Genomic DNA, 19,195 nt, shown 5'->3' on the forward strand with positions numbered 1-19,195 from the left:
ATGAAAAGTGCTGAATGGTACGAAATTTTGTATTGGAAGAAGGGATAGACTTGTAATCCTCAAATTGTGATACTGTGGTCTCTGTTGGTATCTAGAATTGCAATATGGAAGTGGTTTTGGAAATGTGTACTATAATTGTACGAAAACTACTAAATAATACTAAATTTGGTATTGGGTGAAGAGATAGACCTGCAATCCTCAAATTTGATACTGAGGTCTCTATTGGTATCTAAAATTGAGACATGGAAGTGGTTTCGGAAATATGTACTATAATTATACGAAAAGTGCTGAGCTGATATCTCGAAATTTCATATTGTGGTCTCTGTTAGTATCTGGAATTGAGATATAGGGGTGTTTTTACATGTGTGCTATATTTGTGCGAAAAGTACTAATTAGTACTAAATGACGTATCGAGTGAGGGAATAGAGCAGGAATCCCGAAATTTTATATTCAGATCTCGTTGGGATCTGGGATCCAGATTTGGAGGTGGTAAGGAAATGCGTCCAATATTTGTAAGAATTAGTAATACATTTAATATTAGTTTAAGGGATAGTGCTGGAATCCCGAAATTTTATATTCCCTCCCTGTTGGTATCTGGTGGTGGTTTTATGTTAAGTACTAATTAGTACTAAATTCGGAAATGGGTCATTGTTGGCATCAGTGATTGAGAGAAGTAGGTTGTTTTGGTTATTTGATATTGAGGTGTCTCTGTGTTGGTCTCTGGGTTTACATATGATGACGTTGAAATAGTTTTGGACAGAAAAAATGTGGGTGGGTATCGTTATATGTGCGGAAAACGTAGAACTAAATATTCAATGTTCTGTCACTGGGCAAGAAGCCACTATGAACTGTAAATACTAATTTTTATCAAAATATCAAATATCGGCAGGTACCGTTACATGGGGGCTATACCAAAACGTAGACCTATACATACAATGTTTCGCCACAGGAGCTAGAACCCATCATGACCAACGAATTCCAATTTTTACACAAATCCGTGAAAAATGTGGCTGTACCAAAATGCGGCCATACCAAAACGTGGACCTATATATACAATGTTTCGCCATACGAGCTAGAACCCAAAACGAACTACAAAAACCAATTTCTGAACAAATCCTTTAAACACCAAATATCGGGAGGTACCGTTATATGGGGGGCAATACCAAAACATGGACCTATACATACAATGTTTCGCCACAGGAGCTACAACCCATCATGACCAACGGATTCTAATTTTTAGACAAATCTATGAAAAAATCAACAAAATACCGAATATCGAAAGGTACCGTTATATGGGGACTATATCAAAATGTGTACCGATATACCTCATTTTCAATAACAACTATGCTAAATTTTGACGCTCTACGTCAAAAAATGTGGGCTGTATCGTGATTTCAACAGACAGACAAACAGGCAAATGGACGTCGTTAAATTTACTTAGAATTTTGTGCTGATCATAAATATATATACTTTATGGGGTCTACGATGGGATGTTGAGAACGGAATGATAAAGTTAATATACTTTCCTTTCCAAGGTGGAGGGTATAATAAATCATATAAATAGACATGATAATTTTTAGAAAATTTCATTCAAAATTACATTAAATGTGGGTTAACGTTTTCAACTGCTAATTGACACATTCTCTTTATAGTTATTTTTTCAGCAAATTATAAAAGGATTGTGGAGAAAACATTATAAACCAAAATTTTTTATAGTTTATATTATGACATTAACATTTGAAGCGCAATGTTTCTTCCTTTGATACTTTCTCCAAAAGAATTCAGTATTGAGGAAGATTTGCCATAGAATTGAAAAAAATTAAATTAGCGTTAAAAACGGCGTAAACTCCTCCGTAGCCATACGGCTATGTGTATAGACATTGTCATAACCAGCATATAATACATTTTGGTAATCAGAAAAGCGGCTGAGTGCATTAAGGACCCCGAGCTTAGCATAACAGAGAACTTAGCCGTGTACTAAAATTTGTTGGTAATTGATTTTGTTGATATCACTTAATCTCTAAAATATATTCACATTTATTATACCTCACATGCAATCTATTCAAAATTTCCCCCAATCGAATCATAACATATGATTGATTACTTAATATAAATCATAAATAGAAAACCCTCAACATAAATATTCATTAAAACGATTCCAATGGGATTTCCACCTTTTTTTCTAATTTATAATATTTTAAAAATCTAAACACATAATTCATGGGCCTACAGCAACTCATATTACACCACGCTATGGTGTCTTAACTGATTTCACATTTGCAAAAGCAGAAGCTCTTCAAAGAAATTCAATAGTCATTCAACAACAAAAACAACAACATGAACGCAATGTAAATCAAAAGCAAGTTGGAGTTTTCTCCAATTTGTAGATATTACATAAACACCGACCATGCGAAGACATCAATTATTCATTGATGATGGCAAACTAACAATGGCTAAAAAGAAACGCGTCAGAGATACATATCTATCTAAAATTCAATGAAAACGTATCAAAAAACAAAAGCGTAAAGAGTAAAAATGAAAATATTTGTAAACTTGGCTAACTATCTATTCAATATTAGGCTTTTTTGTAAGGAGGTAAAAGAAAAAGAAAACGCCCCTCCCCAGCTATTCAAATTAGTTTGAAAGATATTAAAAAAAAAAAAAAATACACCATAGTTCCCACACATTTAGCCAAATGGCTGAGGCAGCCAAAGAAACGAAGAAAGCTAATCCAATAGCATTTATGTCGAAAATAAATGAATGGGTGGAACCCACCCATTTTGTACACACTTTACAAATTGATAGCCAGACAAATGCATTTTAATTTTGGAATTGATATTCACATGACTTGTTGAATTTAGTTTTCCAATTTGAAAACGGTTTGGCATGCATACCGAATATCGAGACATCTTCAGTGCCATCATCATCATCATCGGAGTCATACCACAATCATGATTAGCGTCGTCATCATCATCATCGCAACATTCACACCACATATCAATTTCACATGTTTTTGTTGTTATCATTGTTGTTGGTATTTTCATGTGGCATGCCATAAATAGTTGTGTTTAAATGTTGGTAGGGCTTTTTTTATTATTGGGAATTACTTTTTCATATCACCTGTAAATTTGACGCTCCCCAGTAAATATATGTGAAGTAATACACGGAAAAGATATGATCAATTACACAAAGTCATTTACACGCACATAGGATTACAAACTTTAGGAGGTGGGAATACATTTTACAATTTGTTACATTGAACACACATATGCTCAAACGCAAGATTTAAACGTCGGATAGCTAAAAAAAAAAATAAATATTTTAAGTAATAATGTAATTGAAGGTAACAAGAAGTTCTCATATCATTCAAGGAAAACAAAAGACTTAAGAAACGAACTCTGTATTTTAAGTTTTTTATAAAAAAATCTTTTAGGAAAATTAGTTTGTAAGAACAGAGCCATGAAAATATAAGGTCAACAGAAGGTCAAATATTTGTAGAAGACCTATTGAAGGTTACAAATCTGTATAACATATACCTAAGGTTTTCGACTAACAAGATGGGAGGTGTTGCTTTCATTTCAAAGTTAAAAAATATACATATCCTTTAAAGGCATTTGCGTTTCAAATTTGTCCTATGAAAAAATATAAAAATCTTCAATTTTTTAAAGGCCTTTTGTTCTACAAAAAATTCTTGGAAGGTCTTTGTTCTATTCTTAAAAGGTCTTCAATCCATAGGCATCATCGGAGAGGTGTTCGGTCTATGGAACATATTTTCTACAGACAAATAACTTTTAAAGGTCGTCGTAGTTAGAAGAATATAAAAACTTTATTTTGCATAAAAGTCAGTAGAATATTTCTTCCCTATAGGAGATCTGTTAAAGCGTTTCTCTTTTTAGAAGCTCTCTTCAAAGCCATCTCTAGGGAAGATCTATTAACGTCTCTTGTTTTTAAAACACATCTTCCAGGCATCATGTTCTTAATTGGTCTTTTGTGTACAACAGATCCTTAAAAGGTCATTTCCATGATATTTGATTTATGAAATGCCTTAAAAAAGTATGCCATCTATTGGAGACCTATCATAGAATTTAAATTTATAAAAAAAAATTAAAACTTTTTTCTTTTCATGGAAGACTTTTAAAGATTTTCACCTCCTCTCCGGAAATATCTTCTCTCTCAATAGAAGAACTTTCAAAATCCTTTCCCTCGACAAGGTATTCCTTATTCCTTGGGTCTCTGTCTAGAGAAGATATCTTATTGGAGCCCTTTTTATGCAGAAGATCGTTACAGGGGCTTCTCTCTTTAGGATACCTTAAACCTGTTTTTTTTCTCTGCTCTAAGAGACTTTTTAGAAGAGTTTTCTTTAACGAAGTCCTTTAAACCGTATTCTCTATTGAGAATATGTTTATAAGGATTTCCCTCTATTCAGGGAAATTTTCCCACACATTCTCTTTATCAACAACCTTTGAAAGATCTTTTTGGAATGTAAAGCATTTTAAATACCTCCTATTGGATATTTGTATACACAAAATCATTGCAAAATATTTTCTCTTTTGAAAACCTTAAACCGGACTTCTGCATTTAAAAGATTTATCCTGTAGGAAGACCTTAAAAATTTTGGAGCTTCACTATAAAAGATTTTTTTCGCAATATAAAGCCTTATTTTTTAATAAAAACAAGTAGAAAAGCGGCAAGTTCGGTCGAGCCGAACTTTGAATACCATCCACCTTATGAAACGAATTTGGCAATTTTCAAAAAACTGAAATCCGTTAAAAATTCTGCTCAAATCTTAAAAATGCCGAATGTAACCGTTATATTAGGGTTTATACGACGACGTGAACCTGCATAGGCAACTGTTGTCATAAACTATGGAAAGCTTGAAAAAAAAATCGATGAATAATGTAGCTAAAATCTTCAAAATACCGAATATTGGGAGGTACCATGGGGGCTATACCAAAGCGTGGACCTGCACAGACACTTTTCTGTCATAGGCTGTATTATTCATTACGAACTTCAAATACCAATGAAACAATTTCGGTGAATAATGTCGCTTACGCGGTAAATGGGACTTTATGAAGACGTGGACTTACACCGACAATTTCCTATCATAGGCTCCAGTTTCTATTACGAACTTCGAATACCAAAATTTGAAGCAATCATCAAAATACCGAATATCAGTAGGTACCCTTAAATGAGGGCTATACGAAGACGTGGACCTGCATAGACAATTTTCTGTCATAGTCTGTGGTATCCATTACGAACTTCAAACACCAAGTTTGAAACAATTCCGTTGACTAATGTCACTAAAATAATAAAAATAAAGAATATCGGGAGGTACCTTTATATGAGGTCTATACCAAAACGTGGACCTACATGGCCACACAACACACATTTAAATAAAATTTTATCAATCTACTTCATTTCGTTCGCAAGCTAGAGTGATTTCCACAGACAGACGGACAGACATCGCTAAATCTACATAGAATTTTATGCTGATCAAGAATATATATATATACTTTGTGGTGTCTAAACCTAATATATCCTCCATACTATGATGGAGGGTATAAAAAAACATGTGTATGGAAGACCTTTAAAAGAACTTTTTTCTGAAGGATACCATTAATAGGTCAGAATATAGTTATAATGCCTTCTATCAGTATGAGTCCTTCAACACATTTTTGGTACCCTCCACCATACAATGGAGGGTGTATTAAATTTGTCATTGCGTTCCTCGAAATATTCGTCGGAGACCTCAAAAATATTTATATTCCTGATCCTTTTAAAGTGAAGATGTCCGCTGATTGTCGTTTGAAATCACGATAGAGTTCACATTTTTTAATCTAGACCTTTGAAATTTGGTTCGAAGATTTATGTAGGTACGTGGGCTCATTGTATTTAAAATGGGCTATATTAGTTCACGTTACATATAACGGTTCCACCCGATTTTCGGTATTTTGAAGGTTTTTGCCGCAATTTCCAACCAAATTGGATGAAACTTGACAATAGAGGTTATAGGTAGATCTGGTCTCTCCTTTTTTCTCTAGAGGTCCACTAATTGGTTAGCCCACATACAACGGTACCTCCTGATTTTCGTCATTTTTAAGATATCTGCCACACCTCCTAACGAAATTAGACGAAGCTAGATAGTTCGGGTTTTCAGTAGGTCTCTACAGACCGACTAATTGGTATAATTGGGGTTCCCGATAGGTCTGTTCTCTCTTAGCAAAAAGTGTTCGATTCAGGTCTACTAAATGGTATAGCCCCCATACAACGGTACCTCCCGATTTTCGGTATTTTGAAGGTATGTGCCATAATTCCCATGAAGCTTCCAATTGGGGTTCTTGAAAGGTTAACGTATTCTACTCTTTCTAATTATTTTATTTTACATGTTGATGGAGGGTATTAAACTTAAATCCAATCTCATTTCTATAGAAGACCTTCAAAAATTTTATTTTCTGAGGAGGACAATTTTAAATTAAACTTTTTTAGAATGCTCGCCAAACATCGCCTAAGAGACAAAAAAAAAAAAAAAAGATTTTAAAATGTCATTTGCTAAAGTAAGACTTTTTGAATGGTTTTTGTGCGCAGGAGACACCTAGAGGGTTTTCAATTTAAAGAAGATTTTCAAGAAACTTTTTTTATGTAGAAATCCTTTAAATGATTTTCGAAATGCTGGTCTTGACTTATCTTTTTTTTTGGATCTCCTTTCTGTATAATGCTATTGATAGGTGCCATAATTCCCACGGAAATAATCCCCACCACAATTATGGGGATTATGATCGTTTTTTTTCGGTCATAACCCCCTTAATGGAATGGAGATTATGTCCAAGAAAAAATCGGTTTTAATATCCAGAAATTAGCGGACATGATCCCCATCATAATGGGTGTGTTCAAACTAGTGTGCAAAAAAAATTGAGATTTTCCGCTCTGGGTATATCCGGCACCGGCTAACGCAAACCAAAATTTTCTAAACTTTAACTTTTTTATAAATTTTTAATTTGGTTCTCCTCTGGGAATATCAGGCTAATGCGAACCGAAGTTTTCTAAATTATAAACTTTTTGTAAGTAAACGGCCTTTGGCCGAGGTTTGAGATTTTCTCCTCTGAGTATGTCCAACAGCGACTAACGCGAACTAAAATTTTCAAAATTTATTTAATTTTGTAGAAGATGCCTTTGGAGACCTTCATAAGAGACCACGAAATGAGATTTTTCCGACTACGTTCAATATGTTATATCTAGGAGGTTCCCATCTTAAGAAGATCTTTGGGTGTACCGAAGGCCTTCATAGAAGTTCCTTTAAAATGTTATCTCCGCCCATCCTCCACGTTATTCATCAAGTCGCTACTTATCATTCGCTTTGCTTTTGTCATTTTTTTTGTCATTTAAATATCTTGATGGCTTTATTTGTCATGTAAACACTTGATAAACATTCGCGGAGAATGAGAAATCATCCACAATCTGCAACTTCTGTTTATAAAAAATAGCAAAAAGAACACAAAAATATTTCTTTGTTCTCTTCAACGCTGAATTCCATGGCTGATGATTTCACAACCAGGAATAACATTAAAGTGACAACTTTTGCAGACAGTCATTCATCAGGGTATGATGTAGAAGAATTCTTTATAAAAATTCAAGAATCCCAAAAAAGTAACCAAATAATCTACCATACTTCTGCAAAGACTTGGGAGTTAAGAACAGAATTTTGTGGAAAAAAAATTCAAAATAAAAAATCAAGTGGTCTTAATAATGAAACATTCACAGAATTTCTAAAGAGGTTTATCAAGTGAATATGACATTTTGCATTTTAATGGAATATGTCGGAATTGATGAGTGACTTTTCGGAATATTTTATTCTTTAAGGATATAAAATATTACCTACCTGACTTATACAAAAACATACAGTATATGCGAATCAAGTACCTTAAGTTTTTTCCTTTTTCCAGAAAATTGTAAAAATACATTTAAATTTTCTCATCATTGAAACTAATTTCTTTAAGGACAAGTCTTTCGGAACTACACAGAAAATACCTTATTTTTTTACTTTTCCAAGAAATTTTGAAAAAAAAAATTAAATTTCCCATCATTGAAAATAATTTCGGAAAATATTGTTTTTTTTTTCGTTTTCCCAACTCATATTTTCATTTTCCAACAATTTGTCGGTATCTTTTGATCAAATCAACGCTCATCAGCCATCCCGCGACAGCAGTTTGTTGTCATTGGTAAATTTCAATCGTCATTTCAATTCAATTCAATTATGTCCGCCTCGTTGAGAAAGTCATTAATTAAGCTGTGTAGTAATAGGACAAAATAAATTGTCAGCGTCATTGCTTAATGTTGATTGATTTTTCTTTTGATTTTCTGTTACGTTTTGTTTATCGTTGATTTGTCTCTTTGCCTCTCTGTGTCGCTCACTTCTGGTGAATTTTCCATATAAAATATCTAATAATTTCTACACTTACACATCCGGTGAATATTTACATACACACTTACGTGCCGGTGGGGATCGATGAATGAATGGGACATTGATTCGAAGCGTTTGTTCATTGGATGGCTGGTTGGGTTGACTGTCTAACTTGATTGGTGTATTTGTTGCTGTTTTGTCTGCCTGTTCGGCTGGCCGACTCTTTAGACACCCGCCGTCTTTCTTTGGTGACTCTTCCTTTTTGTCTTTGGCGGTCTCTTCGCTTTGAGACAATAACTTAAACGGAATATTAATGTTTGCTGTTTTTGGTTTTATGAAGGAAATTTGTCATTGTCTGTGAGGGTTATTGATTCCTTTTTTGTTTTTAATTTTTGTCACAATTTTTTTGTTTATTATTTTTTTATATTTTGAAAGCCTACTTGAATTGTAATAATAATTTTTTATATTATTTTTTTCTTTCTTTATTTTTAGAACAATGGTATCCAGAAGAAAAATACTCTCCCGTTCTAGAGATGATCTAAATTTGGATCAGACATTTAGTCCACAAGAAGAGGAGGAAGATGTTTGGTATCAAAAAGATAAATTATACAAAGTAAGTTTTGAAAAAAAAATTAAAATATTTTATATTGGATTAAAATTACCCTAAGGAAACATAAAGGCTTTGAAAACAAGCAAATATCTTAGGAAAAAAAGAGTCTGTGGACTATATATCTTCCAATATTTTAAATGCCTAAGTACCAAAAATTAAGCTTAAATCGCTAGTTTCCAAATTTTTCGTGGATTTGACTCGATTTATAAGCGAATAATGTCGCTAAAATCGTTATATGGGGCTATATGATAACTTAGACCTACATGGCCCATTTACGAACTTAACCTGCCTACTGGCAAAATATACACGTGTGCAAAATTTTGACTCGGTTTATAAGCGATTTTTTATTTTTCACGTTTTAAATCATTTTTTAAGGACCAGAAATTTGAAGAAAATCGGACAAAAAGCTCACTCTTGGGAGACATTTTTATATATATTTTTAGACCTTCAAGGGATAATCGACGATAAATTTGGTATTTCTAAATTTACGCTGGATCTAGCGAAAGCTGAAAAATTATGAAGCGAGCAAAATCGGGTAGACTTTTCCATCTTATATGAGCTCGGGTTTTTAAAAACGTTGACCCGCTCCTAAAGTAGATACAATGAAAGGTTTAACAAAATTCTGAAGCCTCCTAAATTTAAAAAATTTCTAAAAATTTTAAGTTATTGTGAAGAAATTACCAGAATATTGGACCGATGTGGGCCATCTCTAAAACTTGATATAAATTTGATAAACCATTTTTTATATACCAAGTTTGTGATTAACTTAATAAAATCTTGACATATTTTTTATGGAAACAGGATTTGAAGAATTAGAATCCTTTAAAAATGTCTGTATATAAATATCTCAGAACTACAGTCCTTTCTGCTTTAAATTTTTAATTTGACAACAGATTTGGGTGGTCTTGGATTCCTTTAAAAAAAACTCATGAGTTTAGTAAAATTTTGGCCTGTCCTGAAATGGTTTATAAACTTTGACTTGAATCCTTTTTTTTTGACTAGTCCTGGAATTCTTTAACAAATCAAACATTTATAGTACTTTATTGATTTTAAAAATCCAAGATTCCAAGACTTCTTTATCTACCAAAACCAACCTACTATTCTTAAAAAAAAAAAATCATTCACCCTAGAATCTTAAAAAAATATATTATTTTTAAATAGTTTGTGGTTTTAAAAAATCACAATTTGAATACTTATGTGGCCGGAGCTGGAATCTCTAGAAAATCAAAGTTTTTGATGTCTTTCTCGATGAAAACTAAATCTAGGATTTAAAAACCTGGAGCCATTAAAAAATTCAAAATCTTAAAATAAATGTTCATAGAATCCTGGTAGGACTCACGCTATCATTTCATTTTTGACGGTCCTGGAATCCTAAAAAAATCACTATTTTGAAGTCCTCTGATCTGTTTTGAAATCCTTAAAATTCGAGATTTCACGGCGTTTTTTAAATCCAGGAAAACTCTTAAAAATATTAATGATATTTATATCCTGATTTGCATTTAAATATTCATGGTTTTAAATCCTATTTTGCTGTAAAAGAAATGAATGACACATAAAATCCTAAAAAATCCTTTTTAAAATTCTTAAAATCATCTTAAAAAATCACAATTTGAATATGAAATTGGCCGGACCTGGAACACCTAATAAATCATCGATTTTGAGGCTTTTTTTGCTGAGAACCATATCTGCGATTTAAAACCTTAGAGCATTAAAAGTGTTTTCATCTTGGAAGAAATCATTGGGGTTCTTAGAATCGCTATAAACATCCCAATTTGAATTTCTTGAATCCTTAAAATAATCGAAGATATTAAAGTTTTCTGACCCGTCTTGACATATTTTAAAAATTCAAGACACTTATCCTTTTATGCTTTTAAAAATCCACGAATTGGTGACTTAGAATTATTTTTGAAAGAAGTTTTGGGTGGTCTTAGAGTACTTTTAAAATCGAGTTTTGAATTTCGTTACTGCCAGCCTCGGAACCCCTCAAAAAATATTTTAAGACTTCCTTTTTTGAATATTATCCATTTTTTAAAAACCTAGAATTCTATTAAAAGTTCACCTTTTGAAAGCTATTTTCTGTGGTTTAAAATCCTTAAAACTCACGATTCAAACTTTATTGTCAGCCCAGGAGTTCTTTAAAAAAAAACGAAATTTTAGTGCCATTTTTATAAATCCTGGAATCCTTAAAAATATACAGGAAAATCTAAGAATTAAATTTTTTTTATATTTTTAGTTTTTTTTTTATTTAAACAAAACGGACGAATGAAGACCCAGAAAACCTATGAAACTCATACTTTGAAATTAGTCCTTTTAAATTGAAGACTAAGCTTTTTTCACTTCAAACGAGATTTTCTCAAAACAGTTTTTAGTTGTCTCAATTTCCTACGAAAACCCCTATTTGACCGGAAATTTTTCAGACCAAAATGCAAATTTTAAGTGCGTTTCCTTTTAAAAAAAATCTAAAATATAAAATCTCTCTTTGCTTTAAATAAAGTCCATAAAATCTAAAATAAGTTTATCCTTAAAAGTAGTTGTGGGTAGTGTTCGAATTCTTCGAAAAAAGTTTGCTCTTAGAAATCGAAGATATAAATCCTTTGTTTTGCTCAAGAGAAATCTTAGGGATAAAATGCTCGGAATCCAATTGAAAATTAATATTTGCCTATTCCGAATAGTCTTCAAAAATCCACTACTTTCAATACTTTAACAAATATTATTTATTTATTTTTTGCTTCAAAGGAAATCCGTTAAAAAGTTCACTAGTTGAGGGTAGTGTAGGACCTTTTGAAAACTCTTGCCGACCATACCGAGTACCGTAAAAAAATATACGATTTGAAGTCCCTTTCTACTTTATCAAACTCCGCCATTTGAAGTAATACAATCCTTAAAAAATTCAATCCTTAAACAAATTTCAGTGGTCTTACATTCATTTTTAATGCTTTTTTGGTTAATCTCGTAATCCTTACCAAATTTTGGGAGCCACTTTTCAGTGGAATGCAGAATTTATTTCGTTGCAGGAAAATATACACGGGAGACTTCTTTCTACGAAAATGATCCAAATTCTCTGACATCTAATTTGTCTTATCAATACAAATTCATGCATAAGTATCATTTATAACCCAGCATGCCTGTTTAACCTGACATTAAAAATATGTTCTTACACTTCGTTTTAATTAGTCAGCTAATGAATAATATCATCACATCGTCATCGTCATCATCATCATGATCATCAGATTATTAATGGGATTTTCATATTGTGTTAATCGATGTAATTAATTTGTGGGCAACACCAAAGATAAACGCTGACAAAAGTTCTCGCTTCTACTTTATTTTCAAATGCTGGCAGCAATGAAACAAGAACTTTATGCGATGACGATGCTGCAACATCATCATCGCCCGATTAATGCACTCAGATTATTTACAACATGCCGGTAAATTTATTAAATTACTAATTCACTTATGAGTGAGCAATATAAAGCGATTGGGCATTAATAACAAATGATTAATCAACATAATTCATGGCCCCGTGGCGATATTTGGTAATTACAAGACGAAAAAAAATTGGCTGGAATATTTACATGGCATGGCAAAACGAAAGACTTAAGCAACAAACTTGCTGCGCCTTTTATGCAATCCCCAAACTAAAGGGCCTTCAAAGAGGCACACTTTTTATTGGTGTAACTACATTGTTTTTGCTTTCTTATTAAGTTGTATCATTTTATTTAATCAGCATTGTAATTTTTTTGACCAAAAAAAAAAAAAAAAAAAATTAATAAGTCTCTTTAACTTAGCATAGGAATTGCCAAGAGACAACAGTCAACAAATCATTGACCCATTTCCAGGGAACCAACTATTGTTACGTTGTTGAAAATAGTATTCTTGACACGAAAACTTTACACACCAGCCCAAGTAAAAATATCGAAACTAAAAACGCAATGCCTACGAATGTTGTTAGTAACGGCCTGCCATGGGTCTCCAATGTCCACCTCATAGTTAACATTTATGTGTCGCTGCAATATGTCCATATCAGTGTATGTGTGTATGTGTGTGGGTTGTCATGTGTGTGGCTAGTCTCCGTCCATTGTCCACAAGGCATGGCAGAAGCCAGTGACATTTAACATAACCATAAGCAATTGCATTAACTACCGTTAGCTTTATTGGCAGTCGTCGTTGTTGTTGTTGCTATTATTATTGATTGTCGCTGTTAAACTTAAAACTCAATATGAATATTGAGGATTATTTATGTTCACATTCATGGATTGACAATCAGTCGATGGCACTGCTGGCGTTGCGACAACACTGGTGATTGGTGCCACCACCAACGAGACCATGGATGACACCAGTAGGCAATTTGAGTTCTTTTTCGATTTTTGAAAAATATTTTTATTGTAGCAGGAATGAAAATAATACAAAATCTACGAACTTGACGAGGAATTGGCAATGTAAAACAAAAGTAAAGTATATTAAAATTTTATTGGATTGGTTTTCAATTATTTTAAAATTAATATTGGTTTTCAAGATTTCATATTCTCTCATCATTGGAGTATATACTTGAAGGCTCTAACGATTCATTGGTTTTGCTAATACAAGAAAACATAAGAAATATCGGAATATGAACTTCATTTTTTAAGATTCTCAAATCAGGAAAAAATTGTCAATTCGCGGATTTTTAAAGATTTTATAACCGCTCGAATATCCCTTAAATTGTGGATTTTTAAAAATTTTACAACCAGTCAAAAGCCTTCGAAGTCGCTGAATTTATAAAAGTCTAGAACCATTTAATATGACTTCCAAATCGTGGACCTAAAAAGATTTTAAAGATTTCATAACCTTTTCAAATTGTGGATTTTGCAAGATTTCATAACCATTTTAAATCGTGGATTTTTAAAGATATCAGAACCTTTTTAAATCGCGGATTTTTCAAGATTTCAGAACCTTTTTAAATCGTTGATTTTTAAATATTTTACATTTATTAAAAATGTTTTTTAAATAATAAACTTCAAAGATTTCAAATTCTTCGGATCGTCTATGTTTTGACATTATACACTTAGTCAAAAGCCATCTAAATCGTGGTTTTGTAAAAATTCTAGAACCCCTCAAGTTGTGAGTTTTTAAAGATTTAGAACCGCCCAAAATCTCGGAATACAGGGTGAGATAAAAAAACCGCAACAATCAATCGGTATAAATATTAATTTTTTAATTTTATTGATTGAAAGCAAAAAATGTCGGAAATAGCACCAAATTTTAGTATAAGTTTAGATTTGTTCGAATTGGTCACCTTTGGCACGAATTATGGCCGTCAAACGGCCAATGAAACCGTCGACGTTGCCCGAAAGTTACTCTGCGTTATTTTGGCCCATGCCCGGTGAAGCGCCAGCTCGAGGTGATCGACACTTTGGTAGTTTTTAGTGCCAACCTTACTTTCCAAAATACCCCAGACACAATAGTCCAACGGATTGGCATCCGGAGATTTTAGTAGCCATTTTTCGCTGGAAATGAAGCGAGGGACCTCATTTTGTAACCATTTTTGGGTGCGACGGTGCTAAGTCCTGTTAGAATGTTCAAGGTCTGCGGCCAAAATGTTTGCTTGCCCAAGAATATTTTCGCGATAATATTCGGCATTTATTCTGATGTACAGTCGATTAATTCTAGAGGAAAGCGATCATCGGCTGTTATGGCGGCCCACACCATCATCATGCCGGCGCTTGAGTTCTGGTGGTCAAGCGAAGGTGCACATTTTCAGCTGACCTCTTTGGAAAGTAAACACGATCATTTGGTTTGTTTACAAACTGGTGGACAACGAATGTTTTCTCATCGGAGAAAACCAAATTCGACAGTTCATCACTTTCGGCCAAACGACGGAACTCTTTAGCTCTTTTGAGTCTATTTTCTTGCTGTTGCGGTGTAAGTTCTTCCACTTTTTGGAATTTAAATAGCTATACCCCGAGCTCATTTTTCAATATTTGCCGAATGGAATATTGCGATATGTTCAGCTCAAGAGCCATTTTTTGGCCACTGCGACGCGGTTTCGATCAAGTCGCTTCTTTACTTTTCGGGTTACGCTACCAGTATCACGATAACGAGCGATGGCAGGAGACACAAAAGATTAATTCACATTTTAATGTTGGAGTGCTCTAACGATAGCCACTTGTGGTTTTATAGCCAAATAAAAAGAAATCACACTATCACGCTTGAATTCCATCACGAATAACTTTTTTTCTCACCCTGTATGTGGGAGCAATACCTATATCTGAACCGATTTTCACCAAATTTGATGTACTTTCTTATAGTCCATGTTCGCTCGGATGTGACAATTAGACTGATATTGGTCATTTGGGGCAAAAATAAGCCGAAATCGGTTGAAGATATATATGGGAGCGGTATCTAAATTTTAACCGATTCTAGCCAATTTCATCTCAATCGGATAATAAATGTGCCCCGACAGACGAACTGACATACATAAATCGACTCAGAAAGTGATTCTATTAAGATCCTCAAAAGTTACTATGGGTCTATCTCGCTTCCTTCTCCATGTTACAAACAAATGCACAAAGACATAATATGCTTACCACTATGTGCTGTTGGGTATAAAACAATTTTTGTAGTAGAAGATTTTCGTAAATTTTTTAGGCCTACCATGCATAACATTATCGAGTGGCTATTTAAGTGTAGAAGACATATGAGATTTGCTTTTAAAAGAAAGCCACTTATTTTTATATTTATCTTCTCTAGATATGAAACTTTAGGGATTTCTGCAGTTGATGTCATTCATAGAAAGAAATTGCGTTGATATTTTTAAGGTTGTAATATTTTTTTAAGTTTTTTTTTTTTGCAAATTCGTGTTCTTCGTATGATGAACTTGCTTGCTAGAGCTTCTCAGTCTAACCTAATTCCCCATAAAAACGTTAAAATACCTTTTTATATACACCATTTACCCTTGAAACAAAAGACTTAAGACACAAACTGGAATTCTCCGAACAAAAGTCAAGTACATTCGAAATAAAATTAAAGCCACTCACCTACCGACATTACAATTTTATGCACAATTAAAGTAAATAAAATGATTTGAAATACATTTTAAATTATATCATCATTATCATCATCATCAACGTCTTCGTATTCGTCCCCCCTATGATTGTGCACTTGCTTTGGACGCCAATGTTTATCTGATTTATTGCCATTCATTGTTGTGATTAATTAACATTTATTATTTTACTCTCACTTTCTGTTTTTGTTTTGATTGACAGTTCCATGATAATGATGTCACATTGGGGCGTTCAATTTAACGACGATAAATGGCAATATTGTGATAAATTATGGGGTTGGAAAATGAAAATAAATTGCAGGGTTTTTTACGAATGAAAAGAGAAAAATTGAAAGAGAAAATATTTTTGACCCTAAGACAAATATTCATATTTGAAAGTCAAACATTTGAGTTAGTGTAGAAAAACAATTTTTGGATCGATAGTTTTCCGCAGTGAGTGAGTTCGGAGTATAAAGTTATAATTGATAATATTCAATATAATTTCATAATGAAATTTTATAAAGGTTCTTTTTATACCCTACAACACTATGTGTTGGGGGTATTATAAGTTTGATTGGGCCAGAATTTATGTAACACCTCGAAATATTGGTTTCCCACATAGGAAAGTATATATGGATCTTCCTAGCTCGCCTAGAAGCCTATTTCTTTTGGAGATGATCGCCAAATGTTTAGGGGTTAAAATGGACCAAATACTGAAAAAATTTCGGACTTTGCAGTAGCTATACAGGTCGCAATTACAGACCAATCAACGCGGAGTAGCTAGAGTTTAGGGCGGGGAAGAAGCCTACCAATTTGGGTGGTCATCGGATAATATTTAGCGGGTAAAATAGACCATATCTTTTGTGATGAAAAAAAATCAAAATTTTTCATTAAACCGCGAATATTTTAAATCCCGGCGAAATCGCAAAGCCATGACAAGGTTACCTCCGATCTTTACATTGATGTTAACATCCATCAAATCGGATATATAGCAAAATATGTGCGATATATATGTCTATCAAAGAAGATATGCTTGAAAGATCTCTTATATGTCGAGAACGGCTGAACTGATTTCGACAGTTCTCATTAATTCAGAATGGCCTCTTGGCAGGAAAGAAAAAACGTCTAAAAAAATCGCATAAAAATATCTCTCTAAAGATGAAATTATTGAATTTGTAAAATTTTCTCATATTTTTTCAATTTTTTCATATTTTTGGCATATTTTCATTTTGAATTAAACATTTGGTAATATTTCTACAGCTAACAAAACTAAGTAGTTAGGATAACAGGATATCATATACAGATCGCATTTATGACCCGATCCTTCCGAAATGTTGCATGGGGATAAGATGAGGGTCAGAATAGAAGCCTACTCTTTTTGGAGATGATCGTTATATATTTAGGGGTTGAAATGGACCAAAAAAACTGCAAAATTGTCAGCAGGTCGTAATTATCGCCCGATCCTCACGCATATTTAAATGGGGGTTACCGGACTTTGCAAAAGCCAAGCAGTTTTGGATGGCCATCCAAAAATATTCAATGTGTGAAATAGTTTGCCAACTTTTGTAGACAAAATACGAAAATGTCCATTCCAGTGACTTTTTGGAGAATTCACAAATACAGGAAAGACGCACGTCTGACTATTTCGTTAACGCTGATTTCGTTGAAGAATATAGTCAAATGGCTGTATCTCATATTGATGCGTTTAAGTCAAAAACCAATAATAAATGTTAATCTTTTGCCACTTCTGAGAGATTATAGGTCTTTGGGAAATATTGGTTCCAGATCTAGGAAGACCATTTACGTGCAACATCTACCAATAAATTGGAAATGAGCAAATTAGTTAAAGTTGCTATTATTCGAAAATTAGAGAACGAAACCTGAGAGGTTTCTTTTATTATTTGTCACAATATCTTGTGGAATTCTTTCGAGTATCTCGCCTATATAAACTGTATCGTTTATTATAGTGTTGTAGGGTATTCAATGGTCGGCCCCGCTCGACTGTTTTACTGCTTACTTGTTTTAATTTCATTATGATTTATTTATTGGTGGAGATAAATTTCAATATTTACTAGGTGTTAAGGTGCAACTATAAGGGTATCCCAACATAAATCTGCTAACGTTTTATTTTAATGTTTAATATTATGTCTTACCTTTTTGAATTTTCTTTATTTAATCTTTTCAGTTTTTAATTTAAATTGTGAAAATTTTAATAACTGAGTATTTAGAAAAAATGTAAACTTTTACATCATCATAATTTCTATTGAAAATGAATTTTGTGATAAATTCGATTATGTTTTTTAAAATTATATCTCTTTAATTTTCTGTATGTCATCGGCCTACTTTTCAAGTGCTCTCATTAGCATATCTCCGACAAAATTGGTTTTAGTGAAAGTTAAACATTTTCATTTCTACCTACACTTGTCTTCGCTTTGAAAAAGGGCCAATGCAGCTATCAAATGCATTTATTTTTCTTATAGGCAGATAAAACCCGCCATGTCAATAATTTCCTGGTTGCTGAGGCTATAATGCGAGTTTGTGTGGCTAATAAGAAAATGAAAGTATGTTTAGGCAGTCAAATGAACCGGTTATGTGTTCTATGGTATGTTAAGATTTAGGTGAATATGTAACAAAACTAAAATTGTTTAACGAAATTAACTTAGAAGGTATGATACGATAACGTGGGGCATAATATCAAACAAAACTAAAAAATTAAAAATATAACTATTAAAAAATCAAAAAAAAAAAAAAATCTAAAAATTAAAAATTGTGATTATTTAAAGGCTTCAAAACATAGCTCATCGTTCTTATATATGTAAAAGTCCAAAAAAGTTTTCCTCCTTCGATATGTTTTAAAGTGTAGTCCGAATCCGTTTATTTACTTTAATTATGCATAAAAATGTAATGTCGATAGGCGAGTGTCGTAATTTTTATTTTGAATTTACTTGACTTCTCTTTGGAGAACTTAAGTTTGTGTCTTAAGTCTTTTGTTTCAATAGAAAACTATGCATATAGAAGCTTTAACAGGCAACTTATATTGATTTTGCAAAGGACAAAACAATCCAAGAAAAGTTTAAAAAATATGTTTTGAGACTATAGATTTTCTAGACTTCATAACTGTTCGAAAATACATCAAAGGTCTCAATATGTAGAAGACTTCAAATGT

The 19,195-nt window shown here is 32.8% G+C and overlaps 1 protein-coding gene across 1 annotated transcript in view; it reads left to right on the forward strand.

The window, feature by feature from the left end:
* LOC101895663 (uncharacterized) overlaps window positions 1–19,195 on the forward strand; it is a 203,674-nt gene that overhangs the window by 68,730 nt on the left and 115,749 nt on the right. Inside the window, exon 3 of the mRNA XM_059120134.1 lies at window positions 8,891–9,011. Within this exon, the coding sequence (XP_058976117.1) occupies window positions 8,895–9,011 (117 nt within the window). The 5' untranslated portion in view covers window positions 8,891–8,894. The remainder of the gene's footprint in view (window positions 1–8,890; window positions 9,012–19,195) is intronic.

The sequence above is a fragment of the Musca domestica genome, unplaced genomic scaffold (genome assembly GCF_030504385.1).
Source record: "Musca domestica strain aabys unplaced genomic scaffold, Musca_domestica.polishedcontigs.V.1.1 16, whole genome shotgun sequence".
Lineage (NCBI taxonomy): Eukaryota > Metazoa > Arthropoda > Insecta > Diptera > Muscidae > Musca > Musca domestica.